The 24934-nt window shown below is 51.5% G+C and overlaps 7 protein-coding genes across 7 annotated transcripts; 3 read left to right on the top strand and 4 right to left on the bottom strand.

Moving 5' to 3' along the window:
• Positions 1-6327: 6327 nt before the first annotated feature.
• PG994_015172 (uncharacterized protein) lies at positions 6328-7649 on the bottom strand (the record flags this gene model as incomplete). The annotated part of the gene is made up of 3 exons (XM_066866581.1): positions 6328-6759; positions 6809-7524; positions 7580-7649. 3 exons carry the CDS (start codon positions 7647-7649, stop codon positions 6328-6330), a joined length of 1218 nt encoding a protein of 405 aa, XP_066708257.1.
• A 1126-nt stretch (positions 7650-8775) lies between these two features.
• PG994_015173 (uncharacterized protein) lies at positions 8776-9309 on the bottom strand (the record flags this gene model as incomplete). Its single annotated transcript, XM_066866582.1, has 1 exon — positions 8776-9309. The coding sequence occupies one exon, from the start codon at positions 9307-9309 to the stop codon at positions 8776-8778; it is 534 nt and encodes a 177-aa protein (XP_066708258.1).
• Positions 9310-11378: 2069 nt separating this feature from the next.
• On the bottom strand, positions 11379-11636 carry PG994_015174 (uncharacterized protein; the record flags this gene model as incomplete). Its single annotated transcript, XM_066866583.1, has 1 exon — positions 11379-11636. One exon carries the CDS (start codon positions 11634-11636, stop codon positions 11379-11381), a length of 258 nt encoding a protein of 85 aa, XP_066708259.1.
• A 1104-nt stretch (positions 11637-12740) lies between these two features.
• PG994_015175 (uncharacterized protein) lies at positions 12741-13647 on the top strand (the record flags this gene model as incomplete). Its single annotated transcript, XM_066866584.1, has 2 exons — positions 12741-12898; positions 13020-13647. 2 exons carry the CDS (start codon positions 12741-12743, stop codon positions 13645-13647), a joined length of 786 nt encoding a protein of 261 aa, XP_066708260.1.
• Positions 13648-15341: 1694 nt separating this feature from the next.
• On the top strand, positions 15342-16608 carry PG994_015176 (uncharacterized protein; the record flags this gene model as incomplete). The annotated part of the gene is made up of 5 exons (XM_066866585.1): positions 15342-15428; positions 15640-15650; positions 15768-15969; positions 16086-16205; positions 16435-16608. The coding sequence occupies 5 exons, from the start codon at positions 15342-15344 to the stop codon at positions 16606-16608; spliced, it is 594 nt and encodes a 197-aa protein (XP_066708261.1).
• A 905-nt stretch (positions 16609-17513) lies between these two features.
• PG994_015177 (uncharacterized protein) lies at positions 17514-20341 on the bottom strand (the record flags this gene model as incomplete). Its single annotated transcript, XM_066866586.1, has 4 exons — positions 17514-17934; positions 18012-19691; positions 19810-19914; positions 20301-20341. Coding segments are annotated over 4 exons (2247 nt in total), but the record flags the coding sequence as incomplete, so codon positions are not given.
• Positions 20342-21489: 1148 nt separating this feature from the next.
• Positions 21490-23971, top strand: PG994_015178 (uncharacterized protein; the record flags this gene model as incomplete). The annotated part of the gene is made up of 6 exons (XM_066866587.1): positions 21490-21687; positions 21761-22336; positions 22393-23272; positions 23340-23401; positions 23454-23708; positions 23771-23971. The coding sequence occupies 6 exons, from the start codon at positions 21490-21492 to the stop codon at positions 23969-23971; spliced, it is 2172 nt and encodes a 723-aa protein (XP_066708263.1).
• Positions 23972-24934: the final 963 nt, after the last annotated feature.

Consider the following 24934-nt stretch of genomic DNA (forward strand, 5'->3'; position numbering starts at 1 on the left):
TCATTCTCTGCGATCGCGAATCCAAAGCCTTGGCTGTGTGGTTGTCTCAATTCAATCGATGAAAATTCGTGTTGCCGGCCTGAAATCGATGTTGCTGTTAGTCGGACATCCTTTTAGCTTCTCAAATCTTCGACATGAGTACCACTATATGAGACTTCTGTTCGCGCCTGACTGGTATGGATGCCTAAGCCTAACGTTGTTGAGGACCGAAATTTGTGTAGAGTTGATGGATTGAGGGGAATACAGTGGTGGGGTTGAAAGCTCAAGCAATCCAGCAAGCAAGCAAGCAAGCAAGCAAGCAAGCAAGCAAGCAAGCAAGCAAGCAAGCAAGGAAGGAAGGAAGCAAGCAAGGAAGGATGCCCCGCTTTGTGAAAAGAGTTAGAACAATGATTGCCGCCGGACAAGAACCGTTTGTTTCCGTTAACCCACCGTACTAGTACTAAATATGCATGGCGGCAAGAGCAGATTCACCAGACGCCCCCCTCCCATGGCTTGATTGCTGCTTCTGCGCGGGGTTTTTCAATTGGGGACTTCCTCGCGAACCTATGATAAGGATGGCGAAAGATGCGAAGTCCGTAGTACTTTGCGCGCGCATTATATATATGTATATGAAATTTAGTAACCCATCTTTGCCTTGTTGCATTTTGCTAGCGATGTATTAAACATGTAGTATTGCCTAACCTTGGCTGTGGTTTTCCCACCTCGTAGTCTAGCGTCAGAAGGCAGTTGGGTGGTAAGAAGTGCCAGAAGCCGAAGTCCACTAAACACAGCTCCGACCCTCATTCTCCACTATCGTAGCCCCACTTTCTTTCCAAAGTCTCGACCAACAGGTTGCAATGTTGGCAAGCCCACCCTATTGTTCAACCCCTCAAGACAAGGGGTAGTATGGACCACCTACATGACCAGCTGTACAAAACCCTTCATATCTGGACAGTCTTTCAGGCAGGGGTGTTGATTAAGAGATAGCAAAACGAAAGCACACGAGTCGTCGATCTTCTGGTCAATGTATTAATTTGGGAAAAGCTCAAGAGCACGTGAGACCGCGAGTTAGCATGATATACCTGCCACCTACTATCTGTCCCATCGCGTCTTCGCCCAAGGATACCGACTTGGCTCCTACAAAGCGCCTCAGTTTATCCCTCTCGTACCAAGCTGCGCAAGACTACATATAGCGTTACACAACACAACAGGAATACCGAGAGGAAAAAGCCATGTTATCTAGTCGCAACATGTACTATGGGATCAGCCACGCCCTGTCGGTCTGTTAAGGCCAGTGAGTTACTATTTCGGGAATAGAAAGGCTTGAATTCCGGCCCACTGCACACATTCACCCCCCATGGATGGCTAGACACGTCTTCCTTCGCCTTAATCAGCCTGACCAATGGGCAGCATCGGCGGTTCAGGGATAGTGTCTCGTCGCAAACGTCGGAACCGTATTCATGCATCTTTCTCTTTTCTGGTTCGTTCGAGATGCTCAAGGTCTTCAGGTTTAAGTGTTGCGTTCGACACCGAATCACACAACAATGTTTCCTTCAACCCCTGAACCGAGCAACAACATTGAGCCACCTGCAAGTATTCGGATCAACTTACGCAAGCCGCGGCCGAAGGACTTCATAGTCAGAGCGGATTGCATCCAATATGGTGAATACACCTTCAGAAACAACATCATGCGGGTGTCCTGACAGGATCAGTTCATCCGAGGGTAGCCATACCGGCGAGCACACCGGTATCAGTTCTAACCGGACGACTTCACTTTGAGAACTTAGATTCAATGGCCAAGTGGTGTGTACACCTTTACGTCAGAGAAAGGAGTCGGACCGTCAAGTCGAAGGGATCGAGAGACTTAAGTCACAGCATGAGTGACGAGAACGCTCCGGGGAGTCTGCGATATTGCAGCACTGTCGTACTCATACAAATTAATGTGGTTGCAATGCCACTTGTCGCCTACCAAAGTCGAACTTTCCCTATCTGCTCTGCACACAATATTTTCATTCCTTACATAGCCGGCGGGCCACACGCAAAGGATTTCTCGGTTTACCGCACACGCTGGGACCATTTCCTTCTACGTTTGGAGATGCTCAAGTCTGCAGGCGTGAGTGTTGCGTGTTCCACATCCAATGACTGTTTCCTTCCACGCCTGAACCGAGCACCAATATTCAATCTGACTTCTTTAGAATCACCTGCAAGCATCGGGGTCAACTGACTTAAGCCACGGTTGAATAACCTGTAATTCCGAGCATGCATTCAATATGGTGTGTACACTTCACTCAGCAAGTGTGTCCTTGCCAAGACAGGAGGATTGAAAGGCATCCGTACTTTGCAGTTGCCGTAATATTTTAATATTTTGTACCCTATGGATGGATAGATATATTGCTTCCTTCACCTTGATCAGCCTGACCAGCGGGCAATATCGGTCGTTTAGGCATTTGGTATATCACACTCGTTAGTACCGTGTTCGTTCACTTCCCTTATCTACTCAGAAATACTCAAAGTCTGCAGGTGCAAGTACATATCGTGTTCGACACCCAATCATACAACAATGTTTTCTTTAACCCCTGAACTGATCACGAATATTGAACTATGCGAGCCCGGTTAAATAACTTGATATCCAGAGACTAATGCATTCAATATGGTGTGAACACCCTCACGTAATAAGTACAGTTACTCGTTTTGAGCTGCATATATGGGGTGCACACTAAGATCCAGCGCTGTCGAGGGTGCTTGCGCTACTGTATATCACACGTAAGGCCGCTTACCTGCTATTATGTGGGTGAACTTTTCAAGGTAGACATTCATATTGAAAATCGAACATATATAAACAGGGACAACAGTCTCTCAACTTGTCGTAGGTTTCGATGATTGTCAACCAGACAAGCCGACAACTTGCCTAGGCACGCCGCCATGGAGCGAGAACCAGTGGTCATACCACCTAATGGGGAGCTCCGTTGGTACTACAGCCAGGCTATGGACATAAATGTTGAGCATCCTTCATCCAACCTATTCTCCATCTTACTGCAAGACGCTCTTCCGCATTGTCGAACGCTCTCTGAAGTACCCCCAGGCCGCCCAGATAATAGAGCAAGAATCGACCATGTCTATAGGTGTTGGAATCATGCCTACGGGCTCCCCATACCCCAGCTTATTAAGGAAAGCAAGACTACTGGGAAAGGTAATTGGGAAGTCGAACAACAGACATTCAACCGCACGAGGACGGAGCGCCAGAACTATGACCTTACTCACCTATACGGATTGTCTACAATTGGTGTCTATTTCCGTGCTTGGGTAGTTGGGAAAGATGGACAAATAACATCTTTTGATGCCGACGTTGGTTACCAGGATATTGGACATCCTGATGGTGCTAGAATCTGGAATAGTTTTATCGACGCAATCATTGGCGATCCTCCTGTTATTCAGGGACAAATTGGACATGGCTCCTCCGACGATGAGCCGATGGAAGATGTACCGCGACCTGATCTTCAAAGCATTCAAGGGCTATTGAATCCAGAAGTTACGGATAAGGGAGGACAAACACAGCCTGAATCTAGTGCAGCCACCGTGGAAGGACAAGAGAAGTGGGAATATGTTGAAATGGTGGGAGCTTACCAACATTCGGACGGGAGAGTATCATTCAGGACTGAAGAGAATGGCCAAAGATTCAATATTCCCGGTGACAGGTGGATACACGAACGTAATAAAGGGTACTGGTGGGCGGATTCAGCCACCAAGAAAGTGAGGTACTGGTCCTCTGAGATTAAGTGGTACAAAGGAAGGGGAGACAATGAGACCTGCGAGCAGCCGGCCCGCGTGGTAGGGTCTGAGATGGCGGGGGTTCAAAGCCGTAGTTGTCGGATCTATCTACCGGGTCTTTCTCATGTCATATATCAATATAGATCGGCTCGCCTTCACTTCGACGGCGAGTCGTCGGACAGAATCCAACTCCGCGCTGGTGTGCCGCAGGGCTCTCCGCTATCACCGATCCTTTTCATACTTTATATTGCTACGTTATACGAAGAACTCGCAGCTCACGAGCAGCTTATCATCGTCGGGTTCGCAGACGACACGAATCTTATTGCCGTCGGACCGGACCACGCTACGAACTGCCGCAACCTAGAAAGAGCCTGGGAAACCTGCAGCCGCTGGGCACGTACGAGGGGGATGGAGTTCGAACCTAAAAAGAGCGAGCTTATCCATTTTACTCAGGGCGCGAGAAGCCTGTACGTTACAAATACGACTCGGTGACGCTATTATTTCACCGGTAACTTCTGCGAGATTCCTCGGCGTATGGCTTCATCGGAAGCTGCAATGGAAGGACCACGTTTCGAAAGTTAAGGCGAAAATGGCTACACAGACCCTAGCTCTCACTAGAATGGCAGCGTCAGCGTGGGGATGCTCGGTACAAAGAGCAAAAGAACTCTACACGAAGGTAATCCGCAGCGTACTCGCGTACGGTGCTTCGGCTTGGCACCAAGTAGGGGATAAAGGAAAGGGGCCAGCTCTCAGCTTCACAGCGGTGCAGAACTCCTGCCTCCGGACTGTGACAGGGGCATATAAGGCGACCCCCCAATGCTACCTAGAGGCGGAAGCGGCGGTACCCCCTCTCGATCTCTACCTAAGCGCGAGGGCAGCCAGCTTCGAGGCTCGCACGGAGGCCACCGGCAAAGTACAGCTCCTCCGTGGCGCCTGCATCAAGGCGGCCGAGATCATCAACAGAGAACGCACCGCAAGGAGGAGACGGCGGAGGCCCCCAGGGGCTAATGAAGCCTATGCGGCTGTATGGCTAAGCGATGTTCAACTAGCGTTAGCTAAACATTAGCTCAAAGGTCAAACGGTCGAACAAGCGCTTAAAGAGAAATGGAAACAAAAATGGTTCCACACTACTACTTCTTTACGAGGCCGCCGCGAACTAGCTGCAGAGTCGCCACCAGACTGGGGAGCGTGCCGCCGCTACGACGATATGCTTAAGCACGAAGCGTCGGTCCTGATACAGGTACGCACTGGACGAATAGGACTCAGGTCGTTCCTATTCACCTATCGGGTTCCAAACATCCCTACGCCGCTATGCAGCTGTGGTGAAGGCCGGGAGACAGCTAAACACCTGATTCTATACTGCGAAGACTTCGAAGAGAGCCGAGAGCAGTTAGCAAGACAGCTCGCCCCTTACCCACTGCGAACTCGCCGCGATCTCGCTATACTTACTACAAAGAAGGGCTCTGCCAGGGCAATTGTAAGGTGGCTCCTACGGACTGGCCGGTTACCTCTGTATAAGCTTGCAACGGAAATAGGGGGACCGCCCGAATCTGGTTAATCTCTTCAGGCCCTGAGGCAAGGGCTACTGGGCTGGTAGGTGAGAACCAGCAAAGTAACGTTGAGCACGCGAGGTAGATTCTAGTATATAGTAGCGTGTATTTTTAGTCCAGCTTCGGCACGGTTTATTACACGAGGAAATAGGTAGATGTACCGAAGGCCTTCGGCCTACGGCGTACTATTATTAATAATAATAATATGTCAATATAGGTTCTTGGTGTCGGAGCGCATACCAATTCATCCCTTCCGAACATGTGCTCACTGTATGGAGCACATAAGCTGTTCCTGAGCCTTGATGTGCCTCCATCTCACGCTGAACCATGCTACAGCGTGCTGCCAGATTGGTTGGTCACACGATCTTATATGTAATACACCTATTACGAGGTGGTTGAACCCTAGTTTCATTCATTTTACACACAACCTAGTCATGTTCGATAACAGAAGCGTGCTCTGTAAACCACCAGCTCAACTGTCCGGACCAAGGTATGGTTCTCCAGGCGACTGACGACTTTCTTATAGAAGCATCACCAACCTCGAGCTCCACATCCTGGTATCCCCTTTTGCCAATCATCAAACAATTACTATTAATTGCGATAGGTTGCAGTGCCCAATCCAGCCTGTATTGCCCAACAGAGCTGCGGCTACCGTTGCTGTAAGAAATAAGCATCCCGAGAACTCTCCCGCTGCTTTTACCGTACTTTCGACATAGAACGACTTCGGTGGCATGAGAAAGCGGACAAGAAGAATAAAACCAGAAGTTGCTGCCTTTAGGTGGGTTACGAATTATCGTCGATGCCGAAGGACTTGAGTTATCTATCTTGTAAAAGTCCTCAAACGCGATAGCCGATATATAGGCTGAATTAAAACCAGGTTCCGAGTGGCGATGAGGTAATAGCATCTTAAAGGGTGCATGTGGGGAGACCTGAGACTCGACAGTATCGTAGTCCGCGCTTAAGGGGGTCGACGTAACATCCAAAGACGACTTGTTGGCTTTGGGTTGTCGTGAACTAGCAAATTAGCTAGCTAGTAATAGCTAAGGCACTTGTACCGACTTACAATTACTGAAACATCATCCGGGTTGGTAATTGACGCAATGGTCCGGTCGCGAACCCTGAGGTAGATAGCCTTTAAATATTCATCTTGGTGCAAAGGCATATATACCCAAACTCTTGATTCGCCTGGAAAACTCCGAGATTGTGAGAAACTCCGTGGATCAATTCCGTCAACATGTTCGCGAATAGTAATGGTTCCGCTAATGCCCAATTGTGCGAAATACCCTTTAACGCCAGGGTGGTTGCATTGAAGTTGCTGCATCCAGACCTGATCAAAAGCAAACGATGGACTAGGGGTAAGCTTGATCATTTGGGCCGGATTCGCAGCTGGGTCGGAGATACGGATCGAACTAAAATCCGTTGTTGCCTGGGAAAACGGAAGGATCCGACGTACTTTGAGGCCCTAAGAAATACTTAGAAACATAGAGCGAATCCAGTAGATGTACACTTACATCGTGCAGTACACGTAGCAGCCGGTGCCCTGATGAGATAGACCACCAGGTTCTCGAATACCCAATGGTAGCTTCTGGAAGGGTGAGAATATCGGCCGCAGTATGAAGACGCAACTGCTTAACACCACAATAATCCTCTCCAGTCTCGACTCGCGAAATGGTACGTATTGGCCCGTCTTGGTTACTAAGATGCGATACGTAGCTAGCGCCATCGATAGTTCTGTATTCGGCATGGATAGGTAGCCGCAGATCAAGAACGGTCTCCCCAGGCTCGGATAGTTCATTGCGGAGCCGCTCCGCTACTAGCGCAGCGTACTCTTTCACAGAAAAGTGACATGCAACGAAACACCATAACTCGGTTGGAAGTTGCTTAGACCACGGTCGCCTTTGAAGACGTCCTTCTTGGAAAGAAACATTTCCTCGCGCAGCGTGTTGAGAGAAGTCGAGCTGCAGCAGCCTTTCTCGTTTAGCTATGTCGATATGGTCTGGATTGAAAGAAAAGCTTAATGCAGCGAAAACCTCGTTCGAGAGTAGTAATTGAGTGATGGAGCGGCATGCTCGATGAAACCAGTGAACTGATTGTTTACTGAATTGACATTCGGTGCTGAGACACAAATGGATAGGAGTGCTGTTGTTATCATCTTCTAGTTTGGCAGTCGGAGCAAATGAGCCGCATTGTTCAAAGTGGAATTCTCGCGTAGAGTCTCCGATCTCGACTGTAATAGAAAAAAGGGTCAGCATCGGCGCTGTGTAAATCGAAGGTTGCATTACCAGTAACAGTATCATTAATGTCAATTTCGAAGCGGCAAATTGCGCACCTATTCTCGCGAACACAGGCCATCGTAAAAGGCCACGAGGTGGAGAAAAGACAGATGAAGTTGAAGGTTTCGTTTCGCACCCGAGATACTGAAGTGCGGCTTATTGCTTTAGTAGCTGCAAATTCAATTGCTCACTCCTAAGAGTAACCAACCTTGTGTACGGTCGGCACCTTTTTACAACACTCCGAGGTCTACGGGGGAGGAGACACTAAGTACAGCCACTAATGCTGCATCCCGTGACTACGCACGCCCTGTAACATTCTTCCGTAACACGTCGAAAGGCGGCCACCTGCTAGTCCATGAAGAGTTCAAAATCGTACGCATTATAGAGTAGGTTGGCAGATCGCCTGAACTATGCCGCCGACGAGGTCTTGGGAGCATCGCTTATCTCCGGCGATAGGCGAAGTTCATATTGGGGGATATCCCTCTAAGACATGTTAATCATGTCTCCAGTGCACAGCGGACAACGTCTGGGCGTACGATATGCCCCATTGTGGGGCAACAGATATGCACGAAACAGTTGGAGAACTCAATTGGTAGTCTCGTTTAAGGGTCATATCAAGGATCGTCCCAAATACAGCACCAACTCCGGGGACGACTCCAGTCTGGATTCCTGCTTCGGCTAAATCATTCACCACGATAAACACGCGGGACGCCTGCCGTGCTCCAAACAACGCAGGACAGCCGAGAATGACAAGCGGCCGAGGCACTGGTTAGCGACAAACTATAGGAGGTCGGCGTAATGGCACATAGTTTGGAATAGCTGATGGCAGAGCAATGCGATGGAGGAAAGGCCGAGGCGAAGATCATGGTTTTGGGCTCCTCGAAGCCGGGGTGGGGAGAGGGTAGAATGCCCTCGGAGCCCACGGTGGTAAAGGTGTGGCCGATCTTAGCGTTCTGAGTCTTTTTCACGCCCGGTTGAAGTTATAGCCGACCTGCCCTGTCGAAGGACCGAATGCGCGGGCGGTGCCGTCCAGGACGCGCACCAGACAGATGACACCGCGGAATTCGTTTTATGACAAGTCCACTAGCTGTATGCGCAGGGGCTTCATGTGGTCGCCCTCGAGCGTGGGCACGTTCCCGACGACGGGCAGGAGCGACTGGACGTTGAGGCCCGTCTTTAGGGCTTCGCCGATGGCGGTGGCAGGGTCAAGCTCGGAAGTAGCCTCGAGCTAGTCGAGGACACGCGGGACGTCGGCGGCGCTCAGGTCGATCTGGTGGATGACGGGCAGGATCTGGAAGCCCCGGCGAAGACGCGCAGAAGTTGGCGACTGTCTGGGCTGGATGTCCTGGCTGGCGTCGGCGAGCAGCACGACGCCGCCACATCTGGTGGAAGACCGGGTCACCTTGGCGCGGAAGTCGACGTGCCCCAGGCTTCGACGAGGTGAGGCTATATGTCATGGAGCAGGTCTGGGCTTTGACAGTAATGCCGCGCTGGTGCTCAACCTCGAGGGTGCCGAGGATCTGCTTGTTGTCGGCCGAGGAGATGGTGCTGGTAATCTCGAGCAGGCGGCCGGACAGGGTGCTTTTGACCTGGTCGCTGTTGGCGACGATGCACAAGTTGCGGAGCCGCTTGATGGGGATGACAGCTATGCTGCGCTCGAGTTTAGGGAAGGCCCGCTTGACCGCCGGCGAGGACGAAGCCCAGCGCACGGGGAGGGGAGTGTCGGCGGCAGGCGCCATGTGGTTCGAGGGGCGACATGGCGGGAGAATACAGGGAGCCTCGTTGGCCGTAGACCAACCGAGGCTATAGAATGGCAAGTGGGCGCAAACTCGAAGTCGCGTAGCGCGAGCAGCCCATCGACGAGGCTTGGACTGAGAAGGGCGTCGTCGCCCAGCCGGGGAGGGTGGATCGGGCAAATCACCCTCCGGGGTCCGAAGACTGTTATAGTTCAAGATCGCTTGGAGGACATACTCCGAGAGAGCAGGGCGGCGGTCTGGTTCCAACTCGCCAAGGCATCAAACTGAGAGAGGGAGTCGGGCACATCTTCGGGTAGGCTGGCATGTAGAACCCGTAGGCGCGAGCTGTTTTCGAGACATCGGCCGGCAAAGCGTGCACAAAGCGGAGTGTGCGCCTGGGAGAAAGTCGGTCGGTCGTAGTAGGGTAGCTTCGTTTGCGCCGCAAAGACACTTCCTTCGTCTAGTCGTGTCGCGTCGCCTCGGCGTCTGTTGCGGGCGTTGCCCTCCGGTGCAACACACAGCCCTGTGCTGAGCGTCACGTGCTGCGACGCACGAGCCAGCTAAAGCGCTTCTTCCAGCCCGTCTTTGCCCTGCAAGTCGTCGACGCTTCCTTGGATTACCCACCTGTACCAACCCCAGTAGCGACGTCGAGCTTGGAACCTCCTCGAGCATAAGTGCACGCACTGCTTCTCGGCCCTGCGCTTCGAAGACCGGTCGTCTCATCCTAGCTGCCTGTTGCGCACTTCGGAAATGCCAGCTGTTAACGACTTGCGCCCCCGTTTCGACGCCTGCCTTGCTGTACACGCCGAGCAGATGCAGATGCCTGGCTAGACGAGTACATTAGCCATACCCACGGAGACTCCCGCAGAACCAGCAGCCGCATCCCACCAGACTATTCTACGGCAATACCCATCGTTGTTCGTTCGTCTGTCCTTCTGGATCGAACAATATCTACGGACCCTGCATTGCCACTTTGCAGAATGTCCGCCCAGGCAAGTCCTCGCAGCTGGGGCCTCGTTCAATCCGCCCACGACCCCGTCGCCGCGCGAGCAGCGGATCCTCCATGGCAAAGCGCTTGGGATAGCTGCTGGACAGTAGTCCTGTCGCGACTCGCGCCGCACGTCCTGCGCCGAAGCGCAATCCCACGGACGGTTACATCTTCAGGACAAAAGCTAGCTCACGTGCAACTGGCCTGTAGCAGCTTTGTTCTCAAGTCCTTATTGCTTTCATCTTGTTATTGTTCCGGTCCAGAAGATAAGACGAGGTGGAGCTAGTGCCATTCATCATTGGCTGACCTGTACCTTTCGTAGAAATAGTTATAATACATCTCAGTTTTGGTATCTCCGTTCGATAAACCTGCTAAGGATGAGAACAATCATCAAATACAGAGAGGTCTAATTTTGAAGCGCCACTTCTTTTCAACCAGACCCCAGGTATCCTAGGTGGACAGCTTGGGGATAATCCTGTCGTGGGATCTGGGTTATGCTTATCTGCGGGGCGCGTAGGCAAGCTTCTGTGTGCGAAATAAGCACCCCAGATTGGGGAGCTAACCCGCTGGCAGCTATTTTCGTACGTGGAGGTGGGGTTACGGGTACGTATTCTAGAACGACTGTAATTGTCCCAGGACCTTTTAGTGTCCTAGGCACCGAGGATCAACTATTTCAGGCTACTTGACTTCGTCGGGCCTGGCAAGCGCACGGCGCCCAACACTAACCTTTCCTCAGCAGCATCTCCAAACAGCCCAATATTTCCCTTTGCGTGAAGATGGCCGTCCCTCCACACCCAGCCGAGTTGGCACTAGAGACCGCCGGCCTTGTGCGCTTGTTGCTGACTCGAGTCTGATTCCATCTCATCGTTCGTATTATCCCATCTTCCGCCGGGCATTTAGCATACCCTTTCGCGCACGCATCTGGATTGGAACGTGGCCTTCCCCCAATACCCATCTGCATCGAAAGACCGAGATCTGGTGTTGCTCTTCCATCCCATCCCCAGCAGCGCTGCCGGCCCAGCTCGAGCTACTTCCCAGCCCACAGCTCTTAACACCACATCCCTAAACCAGGCACGCCTACATCCTATCGCGCGCCTACTGCCTTATTGAGCAAGACATTGGCCTTGCTTCCATCTCGGTGCGCAGCCCGCTGGTAGATCCATCGCCAGCGTAGCTTCCTCAGCCAAGCCACCGCCTCATCAACCCGCACCGAGCCCTCCACAATCACACCAAGGGCATCTCCCAGCCCAAGTACCATCTTGGTCGGCAGCAACATAGGTAAGACCTCTTCTCTCTGGTTCTCGTACGCAACTTCCAAACCGCTTCTCTTTAAGCGCACCATCGTCAGCCCAGTAACACTACCTGCCCTTAAATTGCATTGCATCCGGCGTCTCTGGTTGGTTCGTTCGTTCAAGCACCGCTGCTCGTCGCACACCCTGTTGACCGGAGCTTGTTTCTCATCTCTCTCCTTCCACTACCACGCCTTTGGCCAATAGAAGTACATCATCTTCCCTACCTGCAGGCTAATTGGCCACTTACACCCCTTCCTTTCTCTTTCGGATCGAGCGATTAATTGACTGGGCTCCCTACGTTAGCACATCAACCGCTATCTCGACCTTCGCACGCCTTTTGTCAGTCCATCATCCACATCACCAGGTAAGTCGGTCTCTTTTTCTTCGCACACTCCCACGTTGCGCCCTCACGCCTCTTCCCCAGGCATCTTATCCCAGCTTCTCCCATCCAGCATACCCGATCTGACATGCCTAATTCAGCGCGCCGCATTAAGTAAGTATCTCCTTGGCGTGCCCTCACGCCTCCACAAGTTCCTCTCTTTCAGTACCTCCCCCAACAACACCTTCCAACATTTCTGTACTAGCATGTCCCCTACCCCGCTTAACCAAGGCTTCCTCCATAAGCTTTCGTGACCAAGCATCCCTCCAAGTCTTTCTGACCAACCTTTCCTGGCACAGCCCTTGTGATATAGCACGTCTGCACAAAGTAGACTGGCCAGCCACGGTGGCACGCCCGTACCAAGTCTTTCCTCGCGCGCATCGTCGATATCAAGAAGCAGCTCGGTAAGTGTGCAATTTTCTTTCTTCGCACCCTGCCTCTGCCAAGTATAACTCGTTCGTTCTCAGACTTAAGGCACCGCCCTGAGTACTAGCACCCCACACCCCTATGTACCTACCCCACCTTCCACCCGAAGTCCACATGCCCAGTCGCCGCGGCCAACGTCGCTGTCAGTGTACCTGCGCTGTAGCCTTGTTGATCTGCCCTTCTTGATGGTAGCTACCTTCCACACCCTCCTTTCCCGTATTGACGGCCTCGGGCGATTGGCGTATATTTTGCCCTTATTTCTTCTCTTCGCATCCGCTTACTTGGTCAGGTTCAAGTTCTCTCCCTCCACGTCAACCACTTTGCAAGGAAAAACGCCGTCAAGCGAGCAATGGCTTCCGAAGCTGAGGGTATTTTCGGCAACCCTCCCTCTGGAGCGGTCCCCGTCCGCTATAACGGCTCATTCCCCAATCCCCCGTCTATGTTCCCCCTCAGAAATACAGATGTCTGTGCAAACTCTGGCTGCTCCCGAGAAGCTGCCAGCTCTTTGTGCGTTGGGCTTCCGTTGGGTAGGGAGCCCGGAGATCCCTCAGAGGAGGATGTCTAGAAAGCTCTCTCTATCTTTGAGGATTGGGGCTTCGACCTGACTCGGTTTCTGTTGACTTCCGAGACTCCCCGCACCTGCTTTCCGGTCTTACTGTTCTGGACTCAACCCTCCGTTCCATCTCTCGGCTTTCAAGAGCGGCCCTCCGCTTCCTGGCTTTGTTCGGCGCGAGGGCCAAGACCGTACCAATGGCCAGTTCAACATCACTAGCACTTACGAGCGCCACGTCCAGAATTGTCTTGAATTCAGAAACCAAGTTTGGGGCAAGATTTTCGAGGACTCGGCCGGCAAATCTCCCTTCTACGTGACTTGGTATATGGGCCAACTGCATACTTCTCTGCTTCTGGCTGTCGAACAGCAGCTTACGACTATGGCGGCAATCCATAATACGTTCGAGCTTGGAGGAGTCACCGGTATTATGGAGGCGCACAATGTCGGAGGCCGCGACTGGTGGGTTCCAGGTTATGGTGGCCCTAATGAGTATAAGGCTTGGGTTGGTGGTGACTACAGAGAGGCTGTCAAGCAGAGCGCGGACATTCTGTCCTGGCTCCTATGCAAATGGAGACGAGGTATCTTGCTTTGGCAAATCATCCACGGCCCCAGGCACGCGCTGAGCCGTGTTTCTTGTGTGATCTTGGCCGTGTTATTGAGGATATGGTTTCTGAGAGCCGAATGGGAGGTGCATATGGGATAAACTAATTTGGTGGAGGCAAGGCTTGTCATAGGGTTGGTTTAGGTAGCTTCGTGGTGTGATTGTCGCTAATGCAGAAATGCCGCCTTTGTCATTTAGTTTCGCGCCACCATCTCATCATTATCACCATCCTTCTTTAATTACCTTCTTCAAAACTCTCTGCTGGCGTAGGGGCTCGAATTTTCGACCTTTTATTACTATTGTGATCCTTGCGAGCCAAAGATATACAGTCAGCCAGCAGTGATAAACGATCATTTCTAGCGCATATACGTTAAGGAGATCAGAGACCTCGAGCAAGACAAGCCCATCTTCTGCGAGCACCCCACGTGCGTAGAAGGGGAAGTAGACTTCAGCCTATCTCCCAGCACAGCGCGCAATAAACAGTTATATGCTGTTGACAGCAACCCCTTACAGAGGGAAGCGAAAAGTGAATTAAATGGGTCTCGCTCCTATAGTTTCGATCACCCTTGTCCAGACTTCATCGCTCCTTATATCAAATAAGGACCTCTAATGATCGATTACACCCGGAAACCCCACACTATCTAACGAGACTGAGCGTCGAGAGCATCAGGTAGCGGGTTTGGAAGTATCGGCTGCTGAACGCTAGCAGCGTGGCCCGGTTTGCCTGGTTCGATGCTAACTGTTGGCAGGCGTATGGAAACAGTTGTGCTAGGCACTAGCACATAGCTAGGCGCTGGCACTTAGCTCTAAAGTAAGGAGTCGGACATGGTGTAGGCCGACCGTTGGGGGTGTCCGTAGCGTGACAGCCCCCATGTATATTAGTATGCAGATTGACCCATATATGCCTTAGAAAAGACATCAGCGATAAGATCAATACAGGGACCAGTAGCGAAACCGTTCTATCCAAGGACCTACTACAGAGCGCGTGCGGTTTCCAACACTAACCGAAGAACGGAGAAGCCTTGGGCATCCAGCCCATTGAAGATAATAGCCAAGAGCTCATTGGGAAGCTGAAGAAGTCCGAACATCGTACAGCATAGTAGCTGATAGCGGCAATGAAGATTTAGTCAACAAGGACAGAGCCCAAGCCTGCGAAGGTTACAAGTGCAGAGGGTATATTATTTGTGGCGTTGCGCTGTGGCGCTCCAACGGCGGGGCGGGGTCAATTGGCTCTTTTATGCGATGGGATCGTTGACGTCCAGCAACAGGATTGTCTCGTAGATCTATGCTAATCCAGCACTTCTATTGCTGTTGCTGCGCCCGACCACGAGCACATCCCCACTGGCCTACCTAACCCGTCCCCACCGGGGCAGTTTCTTACTATGCAATGGACACTGGCAGGACATGGAAATGGATTGCTGGTGTAGCCTGTAGATCATCGTGTATCGTAACTATAAAGACCCTGGTCGCATCGACGGGGCTGGTTTACGCCAATGGTCGTGACAATCGCCTGGCGCAATACGACGGAGGGAGCAAGGGGGTCGCATTCATTAGGCATGAGACCCGACTTGGTAATCTGAAATTGCCTGCACATGCCCGCCAAAGGCGACGCTGGCAAGCACATGGCTGGCATGCAGGTCACGGGTGGATGTGATACTGTGCTGCGTTAGACATCGGCGCGATGGGCACATATTGGGGCAGGACCGGACCAGCGTATTGGGAAGTCGAGAAGCGTTGCGGCAGGAGCGTCAGGGCATTGTTATGTCGGGCACGTTCGCAAGGCGACGGCCTAGTTCATGGTCTTCGGGCCCACGAACACGGACGCGGGCGCGAGGATAGCGATAAGAGTGCCACGAGGGATTGGCCTGCGTGCGACTGCGCAGGTAGGCGTCGTCATGAGCATGATCCTCGGGCAACCGCGACCCTTGGCTCGGATGATCGACGACAAGCCACCTGCGACTTAGCCGAGGAGACATTATTGTCAAGCATGGGCATCGAGGGTGCTGGCCCAGGGCGGCATATTGATCAATCACCTGCTGAGCTTTACTACTTTTCACTGGCTATGGCAGGCCCGGGCAGCCAGCCTCTGACTAGACTGGCCACTAGTTGAGATGTGAAAATTAAATGCTCTACCTAACCTGCCTAGTTCTCACTTTGATGCTTGATCAAACATGCCGTTGACTTCACATACGATTGGCGCTAACCAAGAACAACAGACCTAGTCGGACGACACATCTGCTCATCCTTAACGCCAATAACGATAACTTTGTAACGCGTTGGCTCGTCAACCACCAGTGGAAGACTTGGATTCAGTACGAGAAGGAGTGCGAGATCGAGACGACGCTCGAATACTGCGTGAAGTTCATGTACCAGTGCTCCCGCTGGGCCCGCAGCAACTGGACGAGCTTGGTCAAGGAGCGCTACGTGATTACGCGAGTACCGTCTTTTTTCCTGCTCTTCTCCCCATCAGGATTTAGCTATTTTCCTTCCTTACGAGATGGGAACTAATCATTCTTTTTCCTTCGCATCACAGTCAGCAGCCGTGGTGTACCTACGCTCTTCACCTGGCAACCTTCAGTTCGCTGGCCTTTATTGGAGACCCCCTGATTTTGCCGTCCCTGTGGTGGGGGCACGGCCAACTGGGGACCCGAGACCCGCCAGTACGCCCTGATCGCCCAAGTGGTCTGGATGTTCCTCTTCACCAAGGTGGTCAAGCTTGTTGGTCTCTGGCGTCGCCATCCCCAGGACCTCATTATTTTACCCCGTCTCCGTCCTCTTTGGCTATTTCCACGGCTTTATCAAGATCTACGCTCTGATTACTCATATAGTAAGCTTCACTACGGTCCACTGGCAATTACCGCAGCTAGATGTACTAACACGATCAATCAGACGTCTTGGGGCAGTCGACTTGACAGTGATGCCCAGGATAGCCTGCGCATGGCGCCTTCCCCCAACCCTCACGAGTCGACGGTGACGCCGGAGAAGCGGTTCGACGACCTCGATAATGTGCTGGCGAACCGCAACCCGCATGGCTGGTCAGCGTCGGTGTTGGCCGTTCCATGAACGAAAAAGCGTCCCAGGGCTTGTGAATGATTACTGAGTGCTGTTCAGAATCGACCTGGCTGGGTTCCTTCAATTGGAGAAGGCTTCGATTTGATTAATACAAAACCAGAGTCCATACTCCTTTGACAACGTGTAAGAGTTGCGTGGGAAGTTGCGTCTCCTCCCGTGATGTTGCGTCATCGAGACTGACTTGTCTTACACCTCGTGGACTAATGTCACTGGTCAAAAGTGCTAACGCTGTTTGGCATACAACTTACCATGAATGGTGGTCTAGGCCGATGTATAATTACAGAAACGTCGGTGGCACCGCGGCTAGCAAGGTTGACGGAGGGAGGGTACAGAGAAGGGGTTCCCTTAACTTCAATCCACCCCAACAAGCTAGGAGGCCGTGCTCGAAACAAACGAGCTTTGAGTGGTTTGCAATATTGTTTCCGGATTCGCCGATACAAAGAGGTTGATAAGGCAGCCTCAATATCCTGTACCACCGGTTTCAGAGGGTGAGCTTTTTCGTACAGATTCTTGCCGGCGTTTGTATAATAGGCTTCGTGGACAGAGCTGGTGGTTGAAAAGTGGGAATGATCAGTCCCGTTTGTCGTTGTCAGGGATATAGAAACAGACTGTATTGGTTGATTTGCGTTGTTTGTGTCGTGAGCAACCAGGTACGTTCTGTGCCACCGGTCGTCAGGAACCGGTTTTAGTTTGTAAGGCAAGCAAACGAAGGAAACCAAGGGCGGTCCTGCCCGTTTGCCGTTATTTTTACGAGGCTTGCCTCACGGTCCTTTATAAGGCGGATCAATGAAAGCCAAAGCAAGTGGCAGTGCAATGAAGAAATCAGGATATATTCTCGACTTTCCAGTTCGAGTTTCGCACCGCAGAGCTTCCAACTCCCCATTTTGTACCTTACCTTCTGATAACCACTCAATCACCTGAGTCGTCACGTTGGCGATAAAGATCTTGTACTGCACCTTATAATAAATGGCTCGTAAGTAGTCTAGGGCTTCCTCGCCGCTGAACTTATCCATGTCGACAGTAGTTGTTACGTTGCTCTTCATGCAGGCGGAGATAACCTTGCTCAGCTCAAGACCCGGTTCGAACTTTTCATAGTGGAGGCCACGGCTGCAGTTCATATGGGACACGTGTGCGAGACCGCTGGGAACCAAGGATTCCAATCGTGCTTTCAGCCTGTTTTGTCGCCGCTCTTCGATAATGTCCGTGTAATAGTGGTTGTAGTTAATAGGAAATTCCTTGCTGTCCTGAATGAGCTTGGCCAACTCATTCTGTGCTGCCTGCTCACGCTGTTTTAACGTATCCTGAATCATGGATACCCTGTAGTATTTTACCCAGCAATATTAGTATTCAAGGGAGCGTTAATATCTTTTTTGTTTTGCAGCCAAGTTACTTACCAGATGCGACCCTGCATCTCTTTCGGGGCCTTCTGCTCTAGCAGATTGGCGAGGAAATCATTGCACAGCTGGCTGATTTGCTCGATGTGGCTGCTGGCCAGACCCTCCAGGCTAGACTGCTCCCAGAACAGCTCGCCTATAAGATGCGGATTGAAATTCCCAATTAGCTCCGTACCCCTCGAACGGAGGAGCATCTTCTCAGCCCACGCCGTTGACTGTTTCTGGGAGAGTGGCTTTGGCCGAATCGACGATAACGTGGAATTCTCTTGCAGTTCCTGTTCATCGGACTGTAGTTCCTTCGGCGTGGACGAGAAGATATACTTGTGGCCCCTTTCTCGGAGCTGTTCGACGAATTTGCTGTTACTATACTGTACAGCGGCTCGAAGTCGGGCGATAGTGCTCTTGCTCTCCAGTGAGAATGTCTCCTCGGCGCCCAGCTTGAAGTATTCGTGCTCGTAGTTCCCGTTGAGACCCGCTTTGCAAATCTCCTGGTATTCCATGCTGAGTCGTGCTAAGTACCTACGACACGCCGTAGGGGTCGATCGAATATCGCCTAACAGGTTTAGTTCGTCCCTGTCCGTGTGAAGAATCCGCTCGAGGTCCTTACTCAGCTTGGGGAGTTCGGTCTTGACGTGCTCAAACAAGAGATGACTTAACCTTGTGCGCAGCGCTTCGATCCCAATCATCTCCGGCAGCAAGACGTTGAAAATCGAAGTACGGAAGAACTGCGCCTCCGTTGCGTTGCGCTCCTCCACGGAAAATGCGGTCTCATCAAAACGGCGATTCCTGACGACGTGCCATCCAAGCTTGAAAAAAACATCTTCATTACGCGCGAGCTCGAGGAACTTGGACTCGGAGCCAGAACCCTTGGGCAGCTGATCGGGCTTGGTGATAACGCCGAGGGTGCGTTCGCCTTGCGGGTCGAATTTTCGGACACGCTGGAGAATTGGCTGGTTTGCCGCGTCGTTAGTTGCCGATATGACAGCTAAGCAAATGGTACGGGGTCGCTTGATGTAGCGGTCTGTGATCTCCGTCACCATAGCCACGTCTGCCTCCGAGACTCCTTTCGTGGCGGATTGAATGAGCCCCGGGATGTCGATCAGAGTAAGCTGCGGGCGGTTGGGTCCGTTGATCTCGAGGCTGAGCGTGTCCTTGGAGAAAGCGCTGCCGGGCGCCTGGTCCGAGTCTTGACTGCTGCTACCATCGCCAATGCCCATGACCTTTTTCGCAGCGTCTATGATGACGGGTAGGTCTTTGCAATCGGTGATAGATTGCGAAAATTCTCTGATTCGCTTCTGGTCCTCTTGGCTCCGATCATTGTCTGGGATTACTCTAACAGTGAGGGCCTCGGTAAGTTCTCGACGGAGGCTGATCTCCGTAGCGAAGCGCGTGCAGAGGTTATCGCTCCTCGGGAAAGGTATCTCAGTCAGGGCCTCCAATACGGAACTTTTGCCGGCCGACTGGTCTCCACATACGACGATCTCAGGGAGGGATAGAATACCATCAAGACCGCATTTCCGTAATTGAGTGATTGTGTCGAGGATTCTTCGCTGGTCTTCGGTCTGTAGGTCCTCGAGAGTTGAACCAAGTGTTCTGGGCCCCTTTTCGTCATCGTGAGGAGATTCCGGCCGAGGCATCTTTATGTCCAAGTTCTCCATGGTTGCTGATAAGTACGTAAAGCTACAGAATGTGTAGAGTCAAGAATAAACATAAAGGTTTGATACGTTGGTAGTGTGGCCGAAGAATCTTAACTGGAATGGCGTCGTGGTTAAATACTAGGAGAACATGGGGTACGTACAGGCCTCCTGAAGACTGGCTGCCTTTTCCTTTGCTTGAGTCGGTAAAGAAGACTTCTTTGAAGATGAGATACAGTACCCAAGGTTCTCCAGAGAGCCTTTGTGGTCTTTGTCGTAATTAGTATGTGCCAAGAGATCCTCTCATTGGTCTTGGTTCATCTTCCAACACTTACACAGCGGCAAGTTAGGAGGTAAAATAGGAAACGCTGGAAGGTGACAGAGGGAAGACAACGAAGGAAGATAGCAAGGGGCTTGGAGGAAGCCTATCCCAAGCTAATAAGTTTGCAGTGGTCCTTTTATTCACTTTGGTGATTTGTGACTGGGCAGTACGAGGCGAAAGATGCCGAGGATCAACTTTAGTGACCATGTTCATTGTATTCTAATACATCGTCGCCGTTGGATATATAAAGTCTAAAGGCTTTTAAAAGGCCTTCATTGAAGTGTCCACTTAGTTGAGTTTTATATCAGTTCTGATCTTTATACCAGCTCTTACCCTTGCTTAATCCCACTGAATCTGGCCCTCTTCTCCATCATGGTTGTCGTCCCATACTTCTTAGACCACTTCCACAGCAGAATATTGTACACAGCGACGCTGCATGTAATCATTATAATGCATCACCATTCTAGATAAGGGATTCTGAAGCTTGCCGGTGCCGCCGTTCTTGCCGATTCCGCTTGTCGTTTGTAGAGCTGAACTCGTGTTTCGGGAAGATTCTGCTACTCGGCTCCCATCCCAACTCCAATGACAAACGGCATAAGCGGGGAAAACTTTGAAACCTCGTGAGGCATGGATCCCTGGAATTCAATATTCAGCCGTCGAGCCAAGTTGCGGTTTGTCGAAAACAACGTTCCACCAGGGAATATATTTGCAATCGATTCCATCGCTTCTATCAGACGAGAATCACAGGTTGGCAGCCTGGAAGGAGTGCAAGGGGAATTAACCTACGTTCCCCGTTCGCCAAATTAAAGCCTCAAGGTTGGAAGGAAATTGCAGAGGTACTAAGCTCAAGGTCCAACGCGCGTTTGCAGATTTCCAAGTACCCGTATCTAGTAGCCAAGTTCCGTTTTGACGTGGGACTTTTCACTGCTATCCCTCAGCAAACCAGTCATTTTCCGTATTTATATCGATTAGAAACTAATCAAACATAGAGCCCCTCTTGCAATCTGTAACAAGCCACGATGAATTCTTCGCGGTGGCGTTGTGGTATGATTCAGTACGTGATGTTGCGAATTTTTTCCAAGACAAGAGCGTCGCCAAAGTTGCTTTTCTGGAGACCTGTGATAATATGCTTTGTACAACATCCAAATTCTCGGCTGGCTAGCCTATTCGTTGCTCTCCTCAGGTGATCAAGGCATATCTATCGGCCGCGGCGGCTGATCCGCAGCAAGCGACTGATTGTGGAACTGCATCACTCACCGCTAAATATAGAGATTGGCTCAGCGTTCGTCGCGCTTTTAACCAAGACAACTCCCTACGTGTCACAGTAAATCTGGCGCAGACCTAGTCTCCGATTTCGTTTGTTAGAAAAAGACCAACGGGGATTTCTAGTCCCGCTGTATTCTCTTCTCCCATAAAGGGAGCTCATCTACTGTCTCATGGGGAAACAAAAACTCCCTCGCTATCCTATGCAACCCCCCTTAATCCATTCTCTAAGTGTACCAAGGGAAACATACAGCCCATCATGGACTCTGCACCGGCAGTTGGTAGTAAACTACTGCAGTCTCAGGACCATCGGGACCTGCTGGATATCATCGATACGCTGCGAGCCCAGGGCATTAGCCGGTTCGTAGACCTGCCCCAGATCATCGTCTGTGGAGACCAGTCCTCGGGCAAGAGTTCTGTCCTCGAAGCCATCTCTGGCATGTCGTTTCCCACCAAGGTCAGTCTGGCAGTCAATACCAGGGTTTTATACAGCCGTAGCAACCTCCAACTGACCCCTCTACTGTTTCTAGGACACCCTATGCACTCGATTTGCAACAGAGCTCATCTTGCGGCGCAATCCCTCTGTGGGCCTCCACATCAGCATTCACCCTGGCCCTGGCCGATCCCCCAAGGAGAAGCAGAGACTCGAGGCGTTCAAGTATACCTATGACGATCTGGAAATTGGCCAGGCCATTGAACAGGCCAAAGAAACGATGCGTCTTGGCGGCAGCGACAATGTTTTCAGCACCGACGTCCTTCGTGTCGAAGTGTCTGGTCCATCCCAGCCGCATCTCACCATCGTCGATCTGCCTGGTCTCTTCTTGGCTGGCAACAAGGACCAGACAGAAGCGGATGCCAAGCTTGTCGAATCCCTTGTCCTCTCTTATATGAAAAAGCCGCGCAGCATCATCCTGGCTGTCGTGTCGGCGAAGAGCGACTTTGCCCTCCAACAAGTGACTCGCCACGCTCGAGTGCTAGACCCACAAGGGACTCGCACGTTGGGTTTGATCACCAAGCCGGACACTTTGGATGAAGGATCTGACAGCGAGCGATTCTACATGGAGCTTGCCCAGAACGAGGACGTCCAGTTCCGACTAGGATGGCACGTGCTACGCAACAGAACTTATGCGGAGCGTGACGTGTCGACGGCTGAACGAGACAGAAAGGAGGCAGACTTCTTCTCACGAGGCGTCTGGACTGTCTTGATGCATCGCAGCTCGGCGTCGCATCATTGAAGATAAGTCTCAGCCAGGTTTTACGGGACCAAATTCTCCGACAGCTTCCAAACGTTCTTGACGACGTCAGCACAGGAATCCAGAAATGCGGAGAGAAGCTCGCCAGGCTAGGAGCAGCGAGGTCTACCGTCCCTGAGCAGCGAAGATACCTCCTTAAGGCGAGCATGGAGTTCTCGAGCTTGATCAGAGCCGCAACCGACGGCGTGTATACGCATGCATTCTTTGCTAACTCCGGGGGGCCCTCGGCTCACGTAAGGCGCCTCAGAGCAGTCGTGCAAAACACCCTCTCCGACTTTGCCAAACAGATGCGCACCGAAGGTCATGCCCGTACAATCCAGGAAGGTGAGGCTGATGACCACGACGCTCGCTGTATCTCACGGCCTGACTATATCGACGAAGTGAAAGTACTCATGAAGGAGAGTCGGGGACGAGAGCTGCCAGGCACGTACCAGCCTCTCATTGTCGCCGAGCTTTTCAGAAAGCAGTGCAAGCCCTGGAAGGGGCTGGTTACTGATCTCTCCGATCGCGTCCTCGCCTCTGGCCTCACCACGGTCAGCTCGGCGCTTCGGTACGTCGCAGATGAGAAAACAGCCGAGTCGCTACTACAAGAGGTTGTTGGTCCGTCAATGGAGGATATCAGAGCGGGCTTGAGCACGAAAGTCGAAGAGATCCTAGAGCCGCACATATCAGGGCACCCGATTACGTACAACCACTACCTGGCCGAGAACGTCCAGAAAGCACAGGCGATGCGATATCGTCGCGAGCTTGAAGATCAGCTGAAGTCGTATTTCGACGAAGGCGAGTTGAGTGATACTACCTTCAAGTATAATATCAATCTGAGGTCCCTGCTAGATACCCTCGTGTCTCGTTACAGAGCCTGATATGGATAAGCTCTCTTGCTCTATGGCCGCCGACATGATGGAAGCGTACTACAAGGTTGGTGGAACAGCCTTTGGTTTTCAATCGCGAACGTAACTAATAATACCAGGTCGCTCTGAAGAAGCTTGTGGATGATATCAGCGTCCTTGCCATCGAGCAATGCCTGATACAGAAGCTTCCTGCTCTTCTATCTCCGGAGACTGTCTACGATCTTGAGAATGACGTGGTGCAATGCCTTGCAGGAGAAAGCCCTGAGTCCGCAGTTGAGCGAACCCGTACGACAGAAAAGCTGCGAGTATTGGAGGGTGGCATGGCTGAACTCAAGCGACTAAAGAGACACGAAGCTTCGATGCCCATCACTCAGGTAAGATTACGCGCAGGTCACCTTGAACAAGTTTGAGGACTGATGCTGAATTTATGTTCAAGTCGTGTGAGCTCAGGGTGAATGACGGATTCCATTCCCCAAACGCCTCCGCTGGACCGGACGAGGATGCAAGGTCAGAAGGCGACGCATGGCCGGTAGACATTCCCACTTCGGAGCTTGAAGAGCCGGTGCACGGAAGCGATTTGGAATTGCCGATTAACGAAGAAGAGCAAGAAAGTCAGGAGAGTGAAGTTTCCGGATAGCATTCAGGAGTGGCAAGCGTAATAGGTGCTGACTGAGGGAAGCTGTAAGCAGTCTATTGATTTCGCACGCTCGAAGCTTCGTTCGTACATACCAAAAGAAAGTCATCGTACTATCCCTCTCCACCCACGTGTTTATTGTGTACTGCGCAGTACTTACTCCACGAAGTACGTAATGCAGCTGGAATATATGTCAGCACTAGGCTTGTTTTGGCTAACTTCGATTTCTGTAGGCTGAGCTGAGTTTTGCCGAGGTGTTGGCCAAGCTCCGCAAGCATGGACGCGACTGTGGTGCCTTCATCAATCGCAAAATTGTTGAGAGGACTTTTTGCCTCATCTTCATGCCGCAGGTGTAAATCTGAACCAAATGTGTCGATGTAAGTGTTGTCAGAGTCGTTAATAAGCCTCGGGTAAATGTGGCCATGTACATGGGCTCAATAGAGATATCTCGGATATGGTTTGCCTGCGGCTTGTGCGCTCATAAAGCATATAACTATTTTGATCAATTAGTCGGACTCTTTTATTCACTCAGTTGAGGTATATAGCTTTCGTGTAGTAGCTTACGCTCTTCCATCACGCTTTGTGCGGGCTATATACTAGGGAATATTGCCAGTCTCAGTGTGAACCGGAGAAGTTACGATAATTAAGACAGCGAAGGTATCCCAAAATCGTAGAAGGTGAATATTAAAGATAGACAGATGAGTGTTGCAAGAGAAAGACGTAGTGGATTTATTGCGCAGGGGGAGAGGAATTCAGTGTACTTAGGGGTCGAAGGTCCCTTGTTACTGGACGGATTTGGAGGCTGAGATGCCCTGTAGCAGGTAGCAATGAACACCTCTCAGAAGTGCTACAGGGGTGGTTCCAGGCAGGTGGCCTTATAGGAATACTAATAACAGTACTGCAATAGCAGTACCAGGGTAAAATAGGCTTAAGGAAAAAGAACTGATAGGTAGAGAATAATGTCTT

This window comes from Apiospora phragmitis (assembly GCF_038363925.1).
Source record: "Apiospora phragmitis strain CBS 135458 chromosome Unknown utg000014l:1.0-1827420.0:1.0-1829600.0, whole genome shotgun sequence".
Lineage (NCBI taxonomy): Eukaryota > Fungi > Ascomycota > Sordariomycetes > Amphisphaeriales > Apiosporaceae > Apiospora > Apiospora phragmitis.